The sequence below is a fragment of the Coregonus clupeaformis genome, chromosome 26, assembly GCF_020615455.1.
Source record: "Coregonus clupeaformis isolate EN_2021a chromosome 26, ASM2061545v1, whole genome shotgun sequence".
Classification (NCBI taxonomy): Eukaryota; Metazoa; Chordata; class Actinopteri; order Salmoniformes; family Salmonidae; genus Coregonus; species Coregonus clupeaformis.
In genome coordinates, this window is record NC_059217.1 from 49,715,239 (window position 1) to 49,737,853 (window position 22,615).

A 22,615-nucleotide genomic window follows, 5' to 3' on the forward strand; every position below is an offset into this window, starting at 1 on the left:
ATCATCTCTTTGAAAAGTATTCAAAAGGCCTTTAATGAAAGATTCATTATTCTCTCTCGCTCTCTCTCCGTTCTCTTTATTCTGCCCAGGGAGCACAGGCACGCAGTTAAAGTATCCCTCCCTCCCTCCCTCTGAGCCTCTCTCCAGTTCACGTCTCTTTCCCCCTCTCCCTAACACTACTCTGGGCATGCCCTGGCTACATTTGTCCCCCTCTTCCCAGTCCCCCATCCATCCATCCATTGGTCCCACACCCAAGTATTACTTCCGTATCTATAGCAACCGGCTCTCACCACAGTTAATCCTGCCACTAACTATGCGTGTACTCTGGAAAGCATCATTAACCTACTACAAAAAAGAGATTCTCTCTCTCTCTCTCTCTCTCTCTCTCTCTCTCTCTCGTTCTCTCTCTCTCTCGTTCTCTCTCTCTCTCGTTCTCTCTCTGTCTCTCTGTCTCTGTCTCTGTCTCTGTCTCTGTCTCGCTCTCTCTCTCTCTCTCTCTCTCTCTCTCTCTCTCTCTCTCTCTCTCTCTCTCGTTCTCGTTCTCTCTCTCTCGTTCTCGCTCTCTCTCTCTCTCTCTCTCTCTCTCTCTCGTTCTCTCTCTCTGTCTCTGTCTCTGTCTCTCTCTCTCTCTCTCTCTTTTCTCTCTCTCTCTCTCTCTCTCTCTCTCTCTGTCTCTCTCTCTCTCTCTGTCTCTCTCTCTCTCTCTCTCTCTCTCTCTCTCTCTCTCTCTCTCTCTCTCTCTCTCTCTCTCTCTCTCTCTCGTTCTCTCTCTCTCTCTCTCTCTCTCGTTCTCGTTCTCTCTCTCTCGTTCTCGTTCTCTCTCTCTCTCTCTCTCTCTCTCTCTCTCGTTTCTCTCTCTCTGTCTCTGTCTCTGTCTCTCTCTCTCTCTCTCTCTCTCTCTCTCTCTCTCTCTCTCTCTCTCTCTGTCTCTCTCTCTCTCTCTGTCTCTCTCTCTCTCTCTCTCTCTCTGTCTCTCTCTCTCTCTCTGTCTCTCTCTCTCTCCTATCTCTCTCTCTCTCTCTCTCTCTCTCTCTCTCTCTCTCTCTCTCTCTCTCTCTCTCTCTCTCTCCACCCCTGTAAAGAAGTAACAAGGCAGCAGCAGTCTCACTCCACAGCTGAGCTTTGTCAGTTCCATGTGCTATACTAATGGAATCAGCTCTACAGCCTTTAGCTACGCTTAATTGATTTCCCAAACCTTGCCAGTGTCAGATTTATTTGTGGCATGTTATGCTATTCCTTTTTCTCTAATGTTTAATCTGGAATGTAATGTCACTGTGGGCGGCTGTGGTTGTCCCTTTACTGTCAAACTGGCCTGGCAGGTAACTGGCCTGGCAGATAGTTGTTGAGGTGTGGCTGATGGTACTTCTAGTTGGTACAGTTCCTACAGAAGAGTAACAAATAAAAGAGCTCAAATGATGACACGTTTTGAGAAATGACACAGCTTTAGTCTGAAGTAACAGGGCTTTAGTCTGAAGTAACAGGGCTTTAGTCTGAAGTAACAGGGCTTTAGTCTGAAGTAACAGGGCTTTAGTCTGAAGTAACATGGCTTTAGTCTGAAGTAACAGGGCTTTAGTCTGAAGTAACAGGGCTTTAGTCTGAAGTAACAGGGCTTTAGTCTGAAGTAACAGGGCTTTAGTCTGAAGTAACAGGGCTTTAGTCTGAAGTAACAGGGCTTTAGTCTGAAGTAACAGGGCTTTAGTCTGAAGTAACATGGCTTTAGTCTGAAGTAACATGGCTTTAGTCTGAAGTAACAGGGCTTTAGTCTGAAGTAACAGGGCTTTAGTCTGAAGTAACAGGGCTTTAGTCTGAAGTAACAGGGCTTTAGTCTGAAGTAACAGGGCTTTAGTCTGAAGTAACAGGGCTTTAGTCTGAAGTAACAGGGCTTTAGTCTGAAGTAACAGGGCTTTAGTCTGAGTCCAGCATTTGGCCCAAATCTGTTTCCCAATCAGAACCACTTACATGAATATACTTTTTCTGATCAACACATTAGAGCTGATATCAACTCAGTGTGAAAAAAAAAGGAGATTGCATGGTTTCCTGATGAACAAAACCCACCAAGATGCACTGTGGTTTAAACAGTTGGTCTTAAAATAAATGGAATGCTTTTCAAATCCTCTTTCATGCCATCCTCGGTCTTTATATGCCAATTTAACATTCTCCCTCTCTCTCTCTGTCTCTGTCTGTCTATCTGTCTCTGTCTGTCTCTCTTTCTCTCTCTCTCTCTCTCTCTCTCTCTCTCTCTCTCTCTCTCTCTCTCTCTGTGTGTCTCTGTGTCTCTCTCTCTCTCTGTGTCTCTGTGTCTGTCTCTCTCTCTGTCTCTCTCTGTCTCTCAATTCAATTGAAAAATTGTTTTCAATTTAAGGGCTTTATTGGCATGGGAAACGTGTGTTAACATTGCCAAAGCAAGTGAAGTAGATAGTAAACAGAAGTGAAATAAACAATAAATATTAACAGTAAACATTACACTCAGAAGTTTCAAAAGAATAAATACATTTCAGATGTCATATTATGTCTATATACAGTGTTGTAACAATGTGCAAATAGTTAAAGTACAAATGGGGAAATAAATTAACATAAATATGGGTTGTATTTACAATGGTGTTTGTTCTTCACTGGTAGCCCTTTTCTTGTGGCAACAGGTCACAAATCTTGCAGCTAGCACACTGGTTTTTCACCCAGTAGATAAGGGAGTTTATCAAAATTGGGTTTATTTTCAAATTCTTTGTGGAGCTCTGTAATCTGAGGGAAATATGTGTCTCTAATATGGTCATACATTTGGCAGGAGGTTAGGAAGTGCAGCTCAGTTTCCACCTCATTTTGTGGGCAGTGTGCACATAGCCTGTCTTCTCTTGAGAGCCAGGTCTGCCTACGGTGGCCTTTCTCAATAGCAAGGCTATGCTCACTGAGTCTGTACATAGTCAAAGCTTTCCTTAATTTTGGGTCAGTCACAGTGGTCAGGTATTCTGCCACTGTGTACTCTCTGTTTAGGGCCAAATATCATTATAGTTTGCTCTGTTTTTTTGTTAATTCTTTCCAATGTGTCAAGTAATTCTCTTTTTGTTTTCTCATGATTTGGTTGGGTCTAATTGTGTTGTTGTCCTGGGGCTCTGTGGAGTCTGTTTGTGTTTGTGAACAGAGCCCCAGGACCAGCTTGCTTAGGGGACTCTTCTCCAAGTTCATCTCTCTGTAGGTGATGGCTTTGTTATGGAAGGTTTGGGAATCGCTTCCTTTTAAGTGGTTATAGAATTTAACGGCTTTTTTCTGGATTTTGATCATTAGTGGGTATCGGCCTAATTCTGCTCTGCATGCATTATTTGGTGTTATTTGGAGGAGATTTTTGCAGAGTCTCAATTTGGTGTTTGTCCCATTTTGTGAATTCTTGGTTGGTGAGCGGACCCCAAACCTCACAACCATAAAGGGCAAGGGGTTCTATAACTGATTCAAGTATTTTTGCCAGATCCTAATTGGTATGTCAAATGTTATGTTCCTTTTGATGGCATAGAAGGTCCTTCTTGCCTTGTCTCTCAGATCGTTCACAGCTTTGTGGAAGTTACCTGTGACGCTGATGTTTAGGCTGAGGTATGTATCATTTTTTGTGTGCTCTAGGGCAACGGGGTCTAGATGGAATTTTGTATTTGTGGTCCTGGCAACTGGACCTTTTTTTGGAACACCATTATTTTTGTCTTACTGAGATTTACTGTCAGGGCCCAGGTCTAACAGAATCTGTGCTGAAGATCTAGGTGCTGCTGTAGGCCCTCCTTGGTTGTGGACAGAAGCACCAGATCATCAGCAAACAGTAGACATTTGACTTCAGATTCTAGTAGGGTGATGCCGGATGCTGCAGACTGTTCTAGTGCCCTCGCCAATCCGTTGATATATATGTTGAAGAGGGTGGGGCTTAAACTGCATCCATGTCTCACCCCACATCCCTGTGGAAAGAAATGTGTGTTTTTGTTAATTTTAACCACACACTTGTTGTTTGTGTACATGGATTTTACAATGTTGTATGTTTTTCCCCCAACGCCACTTTTCATCAATTTGTATAGCAGACCCTCATTCCAAAATGAGTCAAAAGCTTTTTTGAAATCAACAATGCATGATAAGACTTTGCCTTTGTTTTGTTTTGTTTGTTTGTCAATTAGGGTGTGCAGGGTGAATACGTGGTCTGTCGTACGGTAATTTGGTAAAAAGCCAATTTGACATTTGCTCAGTACATTGTTTTCACTGAGGAAATGAACTAGTCTGCTGTTATTGATAATGAAGAGGATTTTCTCAAGGTTCCTGTTGACGCATATCCCACGGTAGTTATTGGGGTCAAATTTGTCTCCACTTTTGTGGATTGGGGTGATCAGTCCTTGGTTCCAAATATTGGGGAAGATGCCAGAGCTAAGGATGATGTTAAAGAGTTTAAGTATAGCTAATTTGAATTTGTGGTCATTTAATTGAGGATACCATCAACACCACAGGCCTTTTTGGGTTGAAGGGTTTGTATTTTGTCCTGTAGTTCATTCAATGTAATTGGAGAATCCAGTGGGTTCTGGTAGTCTTTAATAGCTGATTCTAAGATTTGCATTTGATCATGTATATGTTTTTGCTGTTTGTTCTCTGTTATAGGGCCAAAAAGATTGGAGAAGTGGTTTATCCATGCATCTCCATTTTGGATAGATAGCTCTTCATGTTGTTGTCTGTTTAGTGTTTTCCAATTTTCCCAGAAGTGGTTAGTGTCTATGGATTATTCAATTACATTGAGCTGATTTCTGACATGCTGTTCCTTCTTTTTCCGTAGTGTATTTCTGTATTGTTTTAGTGATTCACCATAGTGAAGGCGTAGGCTCAGGTTTACTGGGTCTCTATGTTTCTGGTTGGATAGGTTTCTCAATTTCTTTCTTAGGTTTTTGCATTCTTCATCAAACCATTTGTCATTGTTGTTACTTTTCTTCGGGTTTTCTGTTAGAGATGTTTAGATTTGATAGGGAAGCTGAGAGGTCAAATATATAGTTTAGGTTTTCTACTGCCAAGTTTACACCTTCACTATTACAATGGAACGTTTTGTCCAGGAAGTTGTCTAAAAGGGATTGAATTTGTTGTTGCCTAATTGTTTTTTGGTAGGTTTTGACACTACTTTCCTTCCATCTATAGCATTTCTTAATATTATTCAGTTCCTTTGACTTTGATGCCTCATGACTGAGTATTGCTCTGTTCAAGTAGACTGTGATTTTGCTGTGGTCTGATTGGGGTGTCAGTGGGCTGACTGTGAACGCTCTGAGAGACTCTGGGTTGAGGTCAGTGATAAAGTAGTCTACAGTACTACTGCCAAGAGATGAGCTATAGGTGTACCTCAAATCAAATCAAATCAAATCAAATCAAATTTTATTGGTCACATGCGCCGAATACAACAAGTGCAGACATTACAGTGAAATGCTTACTTACAGCCCTTAACCAACAGTGCGTTTATTTTAAACAAAAAAAGTAAGAATAAAACAACAACAAAAAAAAAAAGTGTTGAGAAAAACAAAGAGCAGAAGTAAAATAAAGTGACAGTAGGGAGGCTATATATACAGGGGGGTAACGGTGCAGAGTCAATGTGCGGGGGCACCGGCTAGTTGAGGTAGTTGAGGTAATATGTACATGTGGGTAGAGTTAAAGTGACTATGCATAAATACTTAACAGAGTAGCAGCAGCGTAAAAGGATGGGGTGGGGGGGGCAGTGCAAATAGTCCGGGTAGCCATGATTAGCTGTTCAGGAGTCTTATGGCTTGTGGGTAGAAGCTGTTGAGAAGTCTTTTGGACCTAGACTTGGCACTCCGGTACCGCTTGCCGTGCGGTAGCAGAGAGAACAGTCTATGACTAGGGTGGCTGGAGTCTTTGACAATTTTGAGGGCCTTCCTCTGACACCGCCTGGTATAGAGGTCTTGGATGGCAGGGAGCTTTGCCCCAGTGATGTACTGGGCCGTACGCACTACCCTCTGTAGTGCCTTGCGGTCAGAGGCCAAGCAGTTGCCATACCAGGCGGTGATGCAACCAGTCAGGATGCTCTCGATGGTGCAGCTGTAGAATTTTTTGAGGATCTGAGGACCCATGCCAAATCTTTTTAGTCTCCTGAGGGGGAATAGGCTTTGTCGTGCCCTCTTCACGACTGTCTTGGTGTGCTTGGACCATGATAGTTCGTTGGTGATGTGGACACCAAGGAACTTGAAGCTCTCAACCTGTTCCACTACAGCCCCGTCGATGAGAATGGGGGCGTGCTCAGTCCTCTTTTTTTTCCTGTAGTCCACAATCATCTCCTTTGTCTTGGTCACGTTGAGGGAGAGGTTGTTGTCCTGGCACCACACGGCCAGATCTCTGACCTCCTCCCTATAGGCTGTCTCATCGTTGTCGGTGATCAGGCCTACCACTGTTGTGTCGTCGGCAAACTTAATGATGGTGTTGAGTCGTGCCTGGCCATGCAGTCATGGGTGAACAGAGAGTACAGGAGGGGACTGAGCACGCACCCCTGAGGGGGCCCCCCGTGTTGAGGATCAGTGTGGCAGATGTGTTGTTACCTACCCTTACCACCTGGGGGCGGCCCGTCAGGAAGTCCAGGATCCAGTTGCAGAGGGAGGTGTTTAGTCCCAGGATCCTTAGCTTAGTGATGAGCTTAGAGGGCACTATGGTGTTGAATGCTGAGCTGTAGTCAATGAATAGCATTCTCACGTAGGTGTTCCTCTTGTCCAGGTGGGAAAGGGCAGTGTGGATTGCGATAGAGATTGCATCATCTGTGGATCTGTTGGGGCGGTATGCAAATTGGAGTGGGTCTAGGGTTTCTGGGATTATGCTGTTGATGTGAGCCATGACCAGTCTTTCAAAGCACTTCATGGCTACAGACGTCAGTGCCACGGGTCGGTAGTCATTTAGGCAGGTTATCTTAGAGTTCTTGGGCACGGGGACTATGGTGGTCTGCTTGAAACATGTTGGTATTACAGACTCGGTCAGGGTACCTACCATAGGAGTCCCCTCGAAGCCTACCATTGACTATGTACATACCCAGTGTGCGACAGAGCTGCAGGAGTCGTGACCCGTTTTTGTTGGTTATGTTGTCGTAGTTGTGCCTAGGGGGGCATATGGGGGAGGGAATGCTGTCACCTCCAGGTAGGTGTTTGTCGCCCTGTGTGCTGAGGGTGTCAGGTTCATCCAGTTCTGGCATTTAGGTCACCTCAGAATACTACATGCCCCTGGGTCTGGAAATGATTGATTTCCCCCTCCAGGATGGAGAACCTGTCTTCATTAAAGTATGGGGATTCTAGTGGGGGGATATAGGTAGCACACAGGAGGAAATGTTTCTCTGTTGAGATCATTTCCTTTTGAATTTCTAGCCAAATGTAAAATGTTCCTGTTTTGATTAATTTAGTAGAGTCAGTTAGGTCTGCTCTATACCAAATTAGCATACCCTCTGAGTCCCTTCCCTGTTTCACACCTCTCTGTCTCTCTCTGTCTCTCTGTCTCTCTCTCTCTCTCCCCCCCCCACCCCCACCCCACCCCCCCACCCCTCCTCTCTGGGATCTACCAGCATCTGGGTCTATGGATAAAAGTGAAAGGCATGACATTGGATGACACATAAAAACCATTCACTGCAACAGCAGCATAATGTGTACTCTGTTTCATGGCCCATATACACTGAGTATAGCAAACATTAGGAACACCTTCATAAATATTGAGTTGCACCCCCCCTTTTGCCCTCAGAACAGCCTCAATTAGCCGGGGCATGGACTCTACAATGTGTCGAAATAGTTCCACATGGATGCTGGCCCATGTTGACTCCAATGCTTCCCACAGTTGTGTCAAGTTGCCCTTTGGGTGGTGGACCATTCTTGATACACATGGGAAACTGTTGAGCGTGAAAAAGCCAGCAGCGTTGCAGTTCTTGACACAAACCGGTGCGCCTGGCACCTACTACCATACCCTGTTCAAAGGCACTTAAATCTTTTGTCTTGCCCATTCACCCTCTGAATGGCACACATACACAATCCATGTCTCAATTGTCTCAAGGCTTAACAATCCTTATTTAACCTGTCTCCTCCCCTTCATCTACACCGATTGAAGTGGATTTAACAAGTGACATCAATAAGGGATCATAGCTTTCACCTGGATTCACCTGGTCAGTCTATGTCATGGAAAGAGCAGGTGTTCTTAATGTTTTGTCTATGTTTAGCTAGAGTTAGAGTTAGGGATACTAGATGACTGATATTATTCCTGGAGTATTTGATTATTGAGTTCCGCGTCCCAAATGGCACCCTATTCCATTCATAGTGCACTACTTTTTACCTCTATGGGCCCTGGTCAAAAGTAGTGCACTAAATAGGGACTATGGTGCCATTTTGGAGCGTGGATGGTGCATAGAAGGGTCCATAGTGAAGTGCATTAACATGACGTATGGCCTTGTAATCCTGGTGGTAAGAGTCTGCTCACTAAACTACACTGCTCGGTACATTTGAAATAATAATAATAATAATAATAATAATAATAATAATAATATGCCATTTAGCAGACGCTTTTATCCAAAGCGACTTACAGTCATGCGTGCATACATTATTTGTGTATGGGTGGTCCCGGGGATCGAACCCACTACCTTGGCGTTACAAGCGCCGTGCTCTACCAGCTGAGCTACAGAAATCAGATTCATCCGTGAAGAGCACACTTCTCCAGCGTGCCAGTGGCCATTGAAGGTGAGCATTTGCTCGCTGAAGTCGGTTACGACGCCAAACCGCAGTCAGGTCAAGACCCTGGTGAGGACGACGAGCACGCAGACGAGCTTCCCGAGACAAGTTTCTGACAGTTTGTGCAGAACCTTTTTCGGTTATGCAACAGTCTCATCAGCTGTCTAGGGTCGATCCCACCGGTGGAGGTCCTGGGCTGGCCCGGTTACACGTGGTCTGCGGTTCTGAGGCCGGTTGGACGTACCGCCAAATTATCTAAAACGTTGGACAGGGCGACTTATGGTAGAGAAATTAATATTAAATTCTCTGGCAACAGCTTTGGTGGATATTCCTGCAGTCAGCATGCCAGTTGCACGCTCCCTCAATACTTGTATTCCTTGTATGTATTGCAGGCAGTAAGAGTCTGGTCACTAAACTAGTTCCTGACCATTTAAACACACACACACACAGACACACAGACACAGACACAGACATAATATACTCACATAAGCACACACACACATTTGCATAGAAAAGCATATTAAAACATACATGCACTCACGCTCAGACAGACACGCAGACAGACAGACACGCAGACAGACACGCAGACAGACACGCAGACAGACAGACAGACAGACAGACAGACAGACAGACAGACACACAGACAGACAGACAGACAGACACGCAGACAGACAGACAGACAACACAAATGTATCTGTCTGTGACTACAGTATGTGTCTCTGTCTGTGACTACAGTATGTATCTCTGTCTGTGACTACAGTATGTGTCTCTGTCTGTGACTACAGTATGTGTCTCTGTCTGTGACTACAGTATGTGTCTCTGTCTGTGACTACAGTATGTGTCTCTGTCTGTGACTACATTATGTGTCTCTGTCTGTGACTACAGTATGCGTCTGTCTGTGACTACAGTATGCGTCTCTGTCTGTGACTACATTATGCATCTCTGTCTGTGACTACATTCTGTATCTCTGTCTGTGACTACAGTCTGTATCTCTGTCTGTGACTACAGTCTGTGTCTCTGTCTGTGACTACATTATGTGTCTCTGTCTGTGACTACAGTGTGTGTCTCTGTCTGTGACTACAGTATGTGTCTCTGTCTGTGACTACAGTCTGTGTCTCTGTCTGTGACTACAGTATGTGTCTCTGTCTGTGACTACAGTATGTGTCTCTGTCTGTGACTACATTATGTGTCTCTGTGACTACAGTATGCGTCTCTGTCTGTGACTACAATATGCGTCTCTGTCTGTGACTACATTATGCATCTCTGTCTGTGACTACATTCTGTATCTCTGTCTGTGACTACAGTCTGTGTCTCTGTCTGTGACTACAGTCTGTGTCTCTGTCTGTGACTACAGTCTGTGTCTCTGTCTGTGACTACAGTCTGTGTCTCTGTCTGTGACTACAGTCTGTGTCTCTGTCTGTGACTACAGTATGTGTCTCTGTCTGCGACTACAGTATGTATCTCTGTCTGTGACTACAGTCTGTATCTCTGTCTGTGACTACAGTATGTGGCTCTGTCTGTGACTACAGTCTGTATCTTCAGCAGTGCACATTACATTATGATGAGGTTTGTGCATTACCGAGACATACAGACACACTCACATTACCCAGACAGGCAGACGGTGGAAGGATATTCATATCCCATGATGCACTGTTTGTTTTCATCGCGTCCACAGCACAGCTCCTATATATGCCAGAGAGATTGTTTTCATGGAGATCTATATAATTACATTGGGTTTTAATCCCTTATCTGTGTGAATGGGGACTGCTAGATTTGATTCTCAATGTTCCCATCCTCTGAATGCACCATGACTGTCCCAAATGGGGCCTATAGTGCTCTGGTCAAAAGTAGGGCACTATATAGGGATTCATTTTGAAACCTTTATTTTGACAGGGAGCCAGTGTTTTCTCTTTTCCAGATGAGCCCTGTGTATTAAGGTCCCATGCCAACAGATCCTCTTACAAGACAACTCTCCTCTCTGGTAAATTCAATTCGATCCTGCCTCCGTTCAAAGCTATTTCAATGTTGAAAAGCCTGCGTTTTCCATTTATCAATTTGATATTCTACTGATGTCCGTTAGAAAGCAGATTAGACTCAGTTCAGTCAGTGGACCATCTACATAAGCCTTGTTCACACTGCAGGCCTTAATGCTTAAATCAGATTTGTGTGTGTGTGTGTTCAGACAGCAGTCATTTGCTGACATGGCTACATTAGTTGTCATAGTAATGATGTGCGCGGTTGTCATAGTAATGATGTGCGCAGTGGTGTAGGCTGATTGGTGGTGGTGCTCGTGCCTCACTCAGAAGTTATGTAGCAAGCTAAGGTGACAACAATGCCTGCCATGGACGTTTCCCAGTTGCTTTGATTGTTCAAAATCGTAGGGCAAGAAATATTTTAAAGCCTCAAAGGATAAGATAATCCAACTTCCAAGTCCTATCTAGTTAGTTAGCTGTTTAGCTTTCTAGCACATTCACTAATTTGTTTGTAAACCATTAACAAGCTAGTTGGCTACCACATGTTCTTGTCTAACTGTCAACGGAGTAGCTAGCAAGCAACATGATATGCCAAATAACAGTCTTAAAACCACTTGAGGGCAAATCAATCAGATTTGACCATTCAGACATGTTGTATGGCCAGGTATTTAGTATTTTAATTAGGATCCCCAATTAGCCGCTGCCAAGATTTGTATCTGATTTCAAACCACTTACGAAGGTGGTTTGAAATGTGACTTGGAAATATCAGATGTGTTTTTTTGGTTGTTTAGGCTGCAGGGGAAAAAACACATTTGAATCAGATATGCAAAAATATGGATTTGAGTCACTTCAAACTGCCAGTGTGAACAAGGCCATAAAGTCAAGTATAATTACATCAGCTTTTCAAAGTGCTAGTAGTGCGTTCAGATTTCTATCACACGACGCATGCGCACAAGATGAAAATATGTGGACGAGACGCATGGATACCTGGCGAGCTGGTGCATGTGATTACCTGGTTCTGCGCATGCTTTAGGTGATAGAAATCTGAATGCATTACCAGCACATTGAACAGTTGATTTGAATTATACTTTCCTGTGGGTATATTGTCTCACATTCCTATCTCCAAAAGGACCAACCGCACGGACAACCGGTAAAGTAAGTTAAAATATAATTTTATACAACGTTCTGGCTTGTAGAGGACGTGAGAGGAAACTTTCCTGTTTCAAATGCTCATTTCTGCCCGACGTAGAATTCAATGCAATTCAACGTCGGGTTTCCAGGCAAACCTGAATCCCAATTCCTTCATCAACCAATTGCTTCATCAACTGCAGTTCATGCTGAGCCATTGACCCCCCCCCACCCCGTCCTCCTCCCCCACCGAGTCAGCCTCCAGGCTTCCTGCACAATGTCGGGCCAGCACAACCCCGGTCCACGGCTGGGTGTCGGCCCGCCAGCAGGCTCAGCACTTCCTCAGTTCACGACTGACCCTGCTGGGAGGCCAGCACAACCCCGTCCACGGCCGGGTGTCGGCCCCGCCAGCAGGCTCAGCACTTCCTCAGTTCACGACTGACCCTGCTGGGAGGCCAGCTACCAACCCTGATCCACGACCGGGGGGCTGGCCTACCAGACTACCATCCACGCCAAAACGCTCATAATAACTACTACCCCTTCTGACGTGATGGGGAGAAGCCGAACTCGTGTGGGTGTGTGACCTTGACTCCTCTTGTGGTGTCTGATCAACGCTGTGGCATGTTGTTGTTGTATTAATATTAGAGAGTGTTTTTTTTCTCAGATGATTACAGTCACATCATGTCTCTCACTCCTACACACAGTAATACGTCCTGACATTTCCCTCAACAGTTAAATGTACAGAACATGTGCCTTCATATGTCATCTCTCTACTTATATTCAATACAGAGGGGTCGGCAGGAGATCTTAATATCGCTGTATGTCTAAATGTATCTAAATGTAACAATTAAGACGTGAGCGGTAGAAATGCTAATAAGGCAGCCAAAAACAGGTCTTCACTAAGAAATGTAAAAAAAAAAATGTGAAAAAGAAATGGTTAATCTGATACATTTTGAGTTCACACTGCAGTCTCTCAGCTCAGAGGAGAGGAGCTGGTATGGAGCTATGTGTTCTGGCCTGGCTCTGCAGTAGACACTAGACCAGCTAACCTAGGGTTCAGCCTAGCTAACCAACCAAGTCTCTCTCTCTCTCTCTCTCTCTCTCTCTCTCTCTCTCTCTGTCTCTCTCTCTCTCTCTCTCTCTCTCTCTCTCTCTCTCTGTCTCTCTCTGCCTCTCTCTCTCTCTCTCTCTCTCTCTCTCTCTCTCTCTCTCTCTCTCTCTCTCTCTCTCTCTCTCTCTCTGTCTCTCTCTCTCTCTCTCTCTCTCTGTCTCTCTCTGCCTCTCTCTCGCTGTCTCTCCGTCTCTCTCTCTCTCTGTCTTTCCGTCTCTCTCTCTCTGCCTCTCTGCCTCTCTGCCTCTCTCTCTCTCTCTCTCTCTCTCTCTCTCTCTCTGCCTCTCTCTCTCTCTATGTCTCTCTGTCTCTCCGTCTCTGTCTCTCTCTGACTCTCTCTGCCTCTCTCTCTCTCTTTCTTTCTCTCTGCCTCTCTCTCTGCCTCTCTCTCTCTCTATGTATCTGTCTCTCTCACAGGGGCTGGCAGGAGGTCACATGGCTTTAGCAGAAGGGGCCGACTAATTTATGACTAAGCTCGTACCTAAATCCCAACCCTGTCCCCGGTTTCTCCTCTCTGCATAGTCCCCAAGCTATGAAAAGTACTGTCCTCACTGCTGCTCCCCGTCTCTTAAAACCATGACTCGGCTGTTTTCCTCTGCTCTTCTATCACGCTATAATCAGGATGGAGAGTGTCTGTGCTCGCTCCCTCATGTCACCCTCCAGTCTTGTCATATAGTCTACTTTTACAGTTAAACAGTCCACATTACAGTAGACTACAATACCTTTCTCAGCCAAACATCAAAGTGAATGGAATGTAGTCTGGACATGGGGTGGACATGGGGTTGTCCCCTGGATGTGACCCTCTGCGGGGGGTGGACATGGGGTTTTCCCCTGGATGTGACCCTCTGGGGGGGTGGACATGGGGTTGTCCCCTGGATGTGACCCTCTGGGGGGTGGACATGGGGTTGTCCCCTGGATGTGACCCTCTGGGGGGGTGGACGTGGGGTTGTCCCCTGGATGTGACCCTCTGGGGAGGTGGACATGGGGTTGTCCCCTGGATGTGACCCTCTGGGGGGGGGGGGGATGGACATGGGGTTGTCCCCTGGATGTGACCCTCTGGGGGGGTGGACATGGGGTTGTCCCCCCAGCTGGCAGTAGGGACCTATGTGTCCATAACAGATGGAACACACTCTAGAACTGGCTGAGAAGGAAGATGCTCTAGAACTGGCTGAGATGGAAGATACTCTAGAACTGGCTTATGATGGAATATACTCTAGAACTGGCTGAGATGGAAGATACTCTAGAACTGGCTGAGATGGAAAATACTCTAGAACTGGCTGAGATGGACGATACTCTAGAACTGGCTGAGATGGACGATACTCTAGAACTGGCTGAGATGGAAAATACTCTAGAACTGGCTGAGATGGACGATACTCTAGAACTGGCTGAGATGGACGATACTCTAGAACTGGCTGAGATGGAAAATACTCTAGAACTGGCTGAGATGGAATATACTCTAGAACTGGCTGAGATGGAAAATACTCTAGAACTGGCTGAGATGGAATATACTCTAGAACTGGCTGAGATGGACGATACTCTAGAACTGGCTGAGATGGGAGATACTCTAGAACTGGCTGAGATGGACGATACTCTAGAACTGGCTGAGATGGGAGATACTCTAGAACTGGCTGAGATGGGAGATACTCTAGAACTGGCTGAGATGGGAGATACTCTAGAACTGGCTGAGATGGACGATACTCTAGAACTGGCTGAGATGGGAGATACTCTAGAACTGGCTGAGATGGACGATACTCTAGAACTGGCTGAGATGGGAGATACTCTAGAACTGGCTGAGATGGAATATACTCTAGAACTGGCTGAGATGGACGATACTCTAGAACTGTCTGAGATGGACGATACTCTAGAACTGGCTGAGATGGACGATACTCTAGAACTGTCTGAGATGGACGATACTCTAGAACTGGCTGAGATGGGAGATACTCTAGAACTGGCTGAGATGGGAGATACTCTAGAACTGGCTGAGATGGAAGATACTCTAGAACTGGCTGAGATGGAAGATACTCTAGAACTGGCTGAGATGGAATATACTCTAGAACTGGCTGAGATGGACGATACTCTAGAACTGTCTGAGATGGACGATACTCTAGAACTGGCTGAGATGGACGATACTCTAGAACTGTCTGAGATGGACGATACTCTAGAACTGGCTGAGATGGGAGATACTCTAGAACTGGCTGAGATGGGAGATACTCTAGAACTGGCTGAGATGGGAGATACTCTAGAACTGGCTGAGATGGACGATACTCTAGAACTGGCTGAGATTATGACTTCAAGCCTAACTGTGTCATTTGTGCCAGTGTGCATGTTAAGTAGGTTTACCATGTTAACCTTACAACAGCTGGAAACCCAAGCGTTCAGGAACCCTTTAATACATGAGTAGGCAGAGAGTCAGTCCATGTGTTGATGTCACCGTTCTGTGTGTAGATGTCACCAGTCTGTGTGTAGATGTCACCAGTCTGTGTGTAGATGTCACCAGTCTGTGTGTAGATGTCACCAGTCTCTGTGTAGACAGTCACCCTTCCCTGTCTCCTCATTACCAATCCACACATTAGCCTGTCCTGTCGGATAACCACCAGAGCAGACTACAAACAGACTAGCCAGTGATTTTTAAAGGTCCAAATGCAGCCGTTTTTATCTCAATAGCAAATTATTTCTGGCAAAAAATTACATACATTACCGTGATTTGTTTTCAATTAAAATAGTAAAAAAAGAAACAAAAATTGCTTCTTAGCAAAGAGCAATTTCTCAAGCAAGAATTTTACTTGGACTGTCTGGGAGTGGTCTGAGAGGGGAGGGGAAAACTGAAAACTACATGTTATTGGCAGAGAGGTTTGAAGCTCTCTTTCTTATTGGTCTAATTTACCGCACGGTGATGTCACCAGGCATGCCAAAACTCCATCCCACCAAAACAGGCTGAGATTTCAGGTGGTCTTTTCAAACAGCTCTTACACTAAAAGGCCATTATCATCAATTTCAACCTCCATAGTGTGGAAATATAGATAAAACACAGGAAAATCATGTTTTTGCCTGCACTGGGCCTTTAACACACACACACACACACACACTAGCCAGTGGTGTTTAAGAGGTTCCACTCACCTGTAAATTATGCATGCGCTGTTCCGACACGTGTCACAGTTGGCCGTGTCCTGTCCGGTTCGATAGGAGAGGCTGAGGAGAGAGAGAGGGAGGGAGGAGGAGATGAATGAATAATCACAGGTCTTGTTTAGCCGTTCCCTCCCCATTTACTGCCTGTTTCATCTTGTTTGTTATTCCTCATTATTTAACAGAAAGTTAACATGGACCTGAACAGACAGAGGTGTGTTCTATCCATGCTAAAGCCCTTTGTATGGATGGAGGTTGATCTTCTGTCCCCTTAGCTGAGGTCTTTGTCTGGTCCTGGGCTGAAGTGATTACTGATGGGAAGGCATTTATATGTGTGTGTGTGTGTGCTGCATAGGGCTGTGGCAGTCTAAAATGTTGTCAGACGGTGATTGTCATGCAAATAGCTGCCGGTCTTATTGTAATTGACTGCTAATTAACATAAACACGATTTAGCATCTTCGGGCTTCACACGCATAGCCTATAAACTTTTGAACATTTAAAAAGGTCTAATAAATCAATTTAATATAGCTTACACAATCACAATGAAGCCGTTATTTATTTTAGGCTGGTCTGAAGAAACATGATATGAAGAAAATGTAGTCTATTTCAGAAGAACAGAATAGCATACTCTGAGTTGTCCTGATGTTAGGTCCTGATCTGGCTATGCCATGTGGCTGTGGGCTACACTAGGTCATTTAGCAGACACGATATGCTTAGAATTCAGTGGCATTATTTTATAGTATGAAGAAAACAATTGAACAAAGCTGAATAAAATAGAAAATATAGTTTTCCCAAATGAAAAAGTGTGCACTATTCAGTGTAGTGCTGTTAACAAAGAAACATGTCCTCCTACAGTGCATTCAGAAAGTATTCAGACCCCTTGACTTTTTCCACATTTTAGTTACGTTACAGCCTTATTCTGAAATGGATTAAATGAAACATGTTCCTCATCAATCTACACACAATACCCCATAACGACGATGCAAAAACAGTTTTTTTTAGAAATGTTTGCTAATTTATTAAAAATACTAAACAAAAATACATTTTTTACATAAGTATTCAGACCCTTTTGCTATGAGACTCGAAATTGAGCTCAGGTGCATCCTGTTTCCAATGATCATCCTTGAGATGTTTCTACAACTTGGAGTCCACCTGTGGTAAATTCAATTGATTGGACATGATTTGGAAAGGCACACACCTGTCTATATAAGGTCCCACAGTTGACCGTGCATGTCAGAGCAAAAACCAAGCCATGAGGTCGAAGGAATTGTCCGTAGAGCTCCGAGACAGGATTGTGTTGAGGCACAGATCTGGGGAAGGGTACCAAAATCATTCTGCAGCATTGAAGGTCCCCAAGAACACAGTGGCCTCCATCAGTCTTAAATGGAAGACGTTTGGAACCACCAATACTCTTCCTAGAGCTGGCCTCCCGGCCAAACTGAGCAATCGGGGGAGAAGGGCCTTGGTCAGGGAGGTGACCAAGAACCCAATGGTCACTCTGACAGAGCTCCAGAGTTCCTCTGTGGAACACTCCACCAATCAGGCCTTTATGGTAGAGTGGCCAGACGGAAGCCACTCCTCAGTAAAAGGCACATGACAGCCCGCTTGGAGTTTGCCTAAAGGACTCTCAGACCATGAGAAACAAGATTCTCTGGTCTGATGAAACCAAGATTGAACTCTTTGGGCAGAATGCCAAGCATCACATCTGGAGGAAACCTGGCACCATATCTATGGTGAAGCATGGTGGTGGTAGCATCATGCTGTGGGGATATTTGTCAGCGGCAGGGATTGGGAGACTAGTCAGGATCAAGGGAAAGATGAACGGAGCAAAGTACAGAGAGATCCGTGATGAAAACCTGCTCCAGACCGCTCAGGATCTCAGACTGGGGCGAAGGTTTACCTTCCAACAGGACAACGACCCTAAGCACACAGCCAAGACAACGCAGGAGTGGCTTCGGGACAAGTCTCTGAATGTCCTTGAGTGGCCCAGCCATAGCCTGGACTTGAACCCGTTCGAACATCTCTGGAGAGACCTGAAAATAGCTGTGCAGCAATGCTCCCCATCCAACCCAACAGAGCTTGAGAGGATCTGCAGAGAAGAATGGGAGAAACTCCCCAAATACAGGTGTGCCAAGCTTGTAGCGTCATACCCAAGAAGACTCAAGGCTGTAATCGCTGTCAAAGGTGCCTCAACAAAGTACTGAGTAAAGCGTCTGAATACTTATGTAAATGTGATATATCAGTTTTTTGTCTAAACCTGTTTTTGCTTTGTCATTATGGGGTATTGTGTGTAGATTGATTAGGGAAATAAACAATTGAATCCATTTCAGAATAAGGCTCTAACGTAACAAAATGTGGAAACAGTCAAGGGGTCTGAATACTTTCCGAATGTACTGTATATGCTTAATTTAGGGTTATTTATGCAACTTTAGTTGTGAAGCAAAACTTAGGCTATATGTTTTGATTTCTAATACATTTTAACATGCTGACCACACGGCTCGCGTTGCAAAAATAAATTTACACATACAGTGCCTTCGGCAAGTATTCAGACCCCTTGACAGCTCCCTGCTCTGTTTCTTGCTCAGGCTGCACACACTACATCAGTCTCTCATTCACAATTTGACATGAACTTGATAATATTCTCACCCATCAGACTATTCTCAATTTAATCTGGTCTTTACATATACAGTAGCCTACTAATTATGTGTGGAATTATTTTTGATTTAGAATGGCCCACAAAAAAAACAAAAAAACACGTAATCCGTAGCCTGCACTGGAATAGCGAATGGAGGCTACGTCCGGTTAAATTTTTTATATGCCAGGTAGACTACACTGGTTGTAAAGCGGATTAATGTGCGTACTTTTACATTTTAGTCATTTAGCAGACGCTCTTATCCAGAGCGACTTACAGGAGCAATTAGGGTTAAGTGACTTGCTTAAGGGCACATCGACAGATTTTTCACCTAGTTGGCTCTGGGATTAGAACCAGCGACCTTTCGGTTACTGGCACAACGCTCTTACCCACTAAGCTACTTGCCGCAAGAGAAAGCTGGGATTTCTCTTTTTAAATATTGGCCAGTCAAATCTCTTGTTTTCACACGCAATTGTGCAATGACTGGGCTTATAAGAACACATTTCACTAGGCTGTGGGCTCTCCAACCGTGTTCCAGGGGTCTTGGGCCTATAAGCTACACTTGGAGTCATTTGTCCTCTTTAGTTGTGATACAGACCTTATCAAAACACATTAGGTCAATGGGTTAGGCTTCATGATGCATGTGACTAGGATTTGAAAAAGTCGGGGAAAAAATGCACACGCTGGGCGTCATTCACAACAGTGATAATATTCTACACCCCATCAGACTATTCTCAATTTAATCTCGTCTTTACATAATGTATAATATATAATATACTGTGTGTGAGAAATTGACACACCGCCCCAGACCATGACGGACCCTCCACCTCCAAATCGATCCTGCTCCAGAGTACAGGCCTCGGTGTAACGCTCATTCCTTCGACGATAAAACGCTAATCCGACCATCACCCCTGGTGAGACAAAACCGCGACTCGTCAGTGAAGAGCACTTTTTTGCCAGTCCTGTCTGGTCCAGCGACGGTGGGTTTGTGCCCACAGGCAATGTTGTTGCCGGTGATGTCTGGTGAGGACCTGCCTTACAACAGGCCTACAAGCCCTCAGTCCAGCCTCTCTCAGCCAATTGCGGACAGTCTGAGCACTGATGGAGGGATTGTGCGTTCCTGGTGTAACTCGGGCAGTTGTTGTTGCCATCCTGTACCTGTCCCGCAGGTGTGATGTTCGGATGTACCGATCCTGTGCAGGTGTTGTTACACGTGGTCTGCCACTAAGAGGACGATCAGCTGTCCGTCCTGTCGCGCTGTCTTAGGCGTCTCAGGCCCTCTGTAGCTCAGTTGGTAGAGCATGGCGTTTGCAATGCCAGGGTTGTGGGTTCGATCCCCACGGGGGGCCAGTATGAAAAAAGTATGAAAATGTATGCACTCTGCATAAGTCGCTCTGGATAAGAGCGTCTGCTAAAATGACTAAAATGTAAAAAAAATGAAAGAAATGTAAAAATGTCTCACAGTTGTCCGTCCTGTCACCCTGTAGCACTGCCTTAGGCGTCTCACAGTACGGACATTGCAATTTATTTCCCTGGCCACATCTGCAGTCCTCATGCCTCCTTGCAGCATGCCCAAGGCACGTTCACACAGATGAGCAGGGACCCTGGGCATCTTTCTTTTGGTGTTTTTCAGATTCAGTAGAAAGGCCTCTTTAGTGTCTTAACTTTTCATAACTGTGACCTTAATTGCCTACCGTCTGTAAGCTGTTAGTGTCTTAACGACCGTTCCACAGGTGCATGTTCATTAATTGTTCATGGTTCATTGAACAAGCATGGGAAACAGTGTTTAAACCCTTTACAGTGAAGATCTGTGAAGTTTATTTGGATTTTTACGAATTATCTTTGAAAGACAGGGTCCTGAAAAGGGGACGTTTCTTTTTTTTTTGCTGAGTTTATATGTTTTCTATATTGAACTATTTGTTTGTGTAACTTGCTCTCTGCAAAACACAAGTTAGTCTAGTTATAGGGCAAATCTTGCTAGCTCTAATACAGGCCAGTACCAGTGGAGGGTATCATCGTTGTTTGTGCAACAGCTTGTTCTTAATTGGAGAGGAAAAGGCAAAAGATTATTAAACAAGCTTCGTCATGACATACAGGGAACTGCCAAAATAAAGGAATCAAAGTATGTTGAAGGATACAAAGTATATTGAAAGCAGGTGCTTCCACACAGGTGAGGTTCCTGAGTTAGTTAAGCAACTAACATCCCATCATGCTTAGGGTCATGTATAAAAAGGCTGGGCAGGCCATTATTTTGGCTACCATGGCTTTGCTCCCATCGGATGACAATGCCCCCATCCACATGGCACCAGTGGCCACTGAATGTGCCCTTGAGCAAGGCACTTAACCCTAATTGCTCCTGTAAGGCGCTCTGGATAAGAGCGTCTGCTAAAATGACTGAAATGTAAAAATGTAAATCACAAACAGTGAAGTATTTAGAGGCCGAGACACATGTGCCAAAGGGCGTTGGCACTACTGCATCTCTCCTCACTGAATGAAGGTCGGCAATGGATGAATGGGCAATAGAAACCAGATAGAAACTGAGAATTGTGCATGTGACTTCACAATTGAATTTGAATGATCTGAATAAGGGTGAAGAGGATGATTGTATTTGAATGATCTGAAGGATGAGGGTCAAGAGGATGATTGTATTTGAATGATCTGAAGGATGAGGGTCAAGAGGATGATTTTATTTGAATGATCTGAAGGATGAGGGTCAAGAGGATGATTTTATTTGAATGATCTGAAGGATGAGGGTCAAGAGGATGATTTTATTTGAATGATCTGAAGGATGAGGGTCAAGAGGATGATTTTTATTTAGAACATTAGTGCAGTGAGAGAGCAGGACATCAGTCTAAGAGACAAATTGCCAGCTCATTCTACAGTTTTCTTTGTTCATGTGACATGCAGATGTTGCATCACATCAGATCGTACTGTTACTCATTAGCACAGAAAAGGAAACAGTACGTGGGACATTGTCTATAGGGATGAACTCAAAGCATTTACTGCACTCTTGTATGTCCGTGGGGCATACGGAGGAGAGAGCATGGATGTGGAGTTATGGTTGCCAGTGCAGCATCACGTCCTCTTCCCCAAGTACCACGGTTCCGTCTCGGGAAAAACACACGTCAAATCGGCAGGTACACACGAAACAGGGCCCATGAAAACTGTGAAAACTTGCTCACACAAAGCCCCGAAGCTGTGTGCTGACCGTGGACCCGAAGCGTAAAGAGAACAGGAGAGTGATTCAGGCGTAAAGGCCCAGTCTTCTCTTTATGCTTCGGGGTCCACAGTTGGCACAGATCTAAGGGCACTGTACAGTGTCCCATACAATCAACAAAAGACTGTTTTTAAAATCTTGTCATGGATATACACTACCAGTCAAATGTTTGGACACACCTACTCATTCAAGGGTTTTTCTTTATTTTTTACTATTTTCTACATTGTAGAATAATAGTGACGACATCAAAACTATGAAATAACACATATGGAATCATGTAGTAATAAAAAAAAGTGTTAAACAAATAAAAATAGATTTGAGATTTGAGATTCTTCAAATAGCCACCCTCTGCCTTGATGACAGCTTTGCACACTCTTGGCATTCTCTCAACCAGCTTCATGAGGTAGTCACCTGGAATGCATTTCAATTAACAGGTGTGCCTTCTGAAAAGTTAATTTGTGGAATTTCTTTCCTTCTTAATGCGTTTGAGCCAATCAGTTGTGTTGTGACAAGGTAGGGCTGGTATACAGAAGATAGTCCTATTTGGTAAAAGACCAAGTCCATATTATGGCAAGAACAGCTCAAATAAGCAAAGAGAAACGACAGTCCATCATTGTTTCAAGAGATGAAGGTCAGTCAATACGGAACATTTCAAGAACTTTGAAAGTTTCTTCAAGTGCAGTCGCAAAAACCATCAAGCGCTATGATGAAACTGGCTCTCATTAGGACCGCCACAGG

At 44.5% G+C, this 22,615-nt stretch overlaps 1 protein-coding gene across 1 annotated transcript in view; it reads right to left on the reverse strand.

Moving 5' to 3' along the window:
- Positions 1-16,003: 16,003 nt before the first annotated feature.
- The window catches only part of LOC121578906 (inhibitory synaptic factor 2A), a 35,924-nt gene continuing 29,312 nt past the window's right edge, over positions 16,004-22,615 (reverse strand). The window contains exon 5 of the mRNA XM_045207921.1: positions 16,004-16,094. Coding sequence (XP_045063856.1) covers positions 16,019-16,094 — 76 coding nt within the window. The 3' untranslated portion in view covers positions 16,004-16,018. The remainder of the gene's footprint in view (positions 16,095-22,615) is intronic.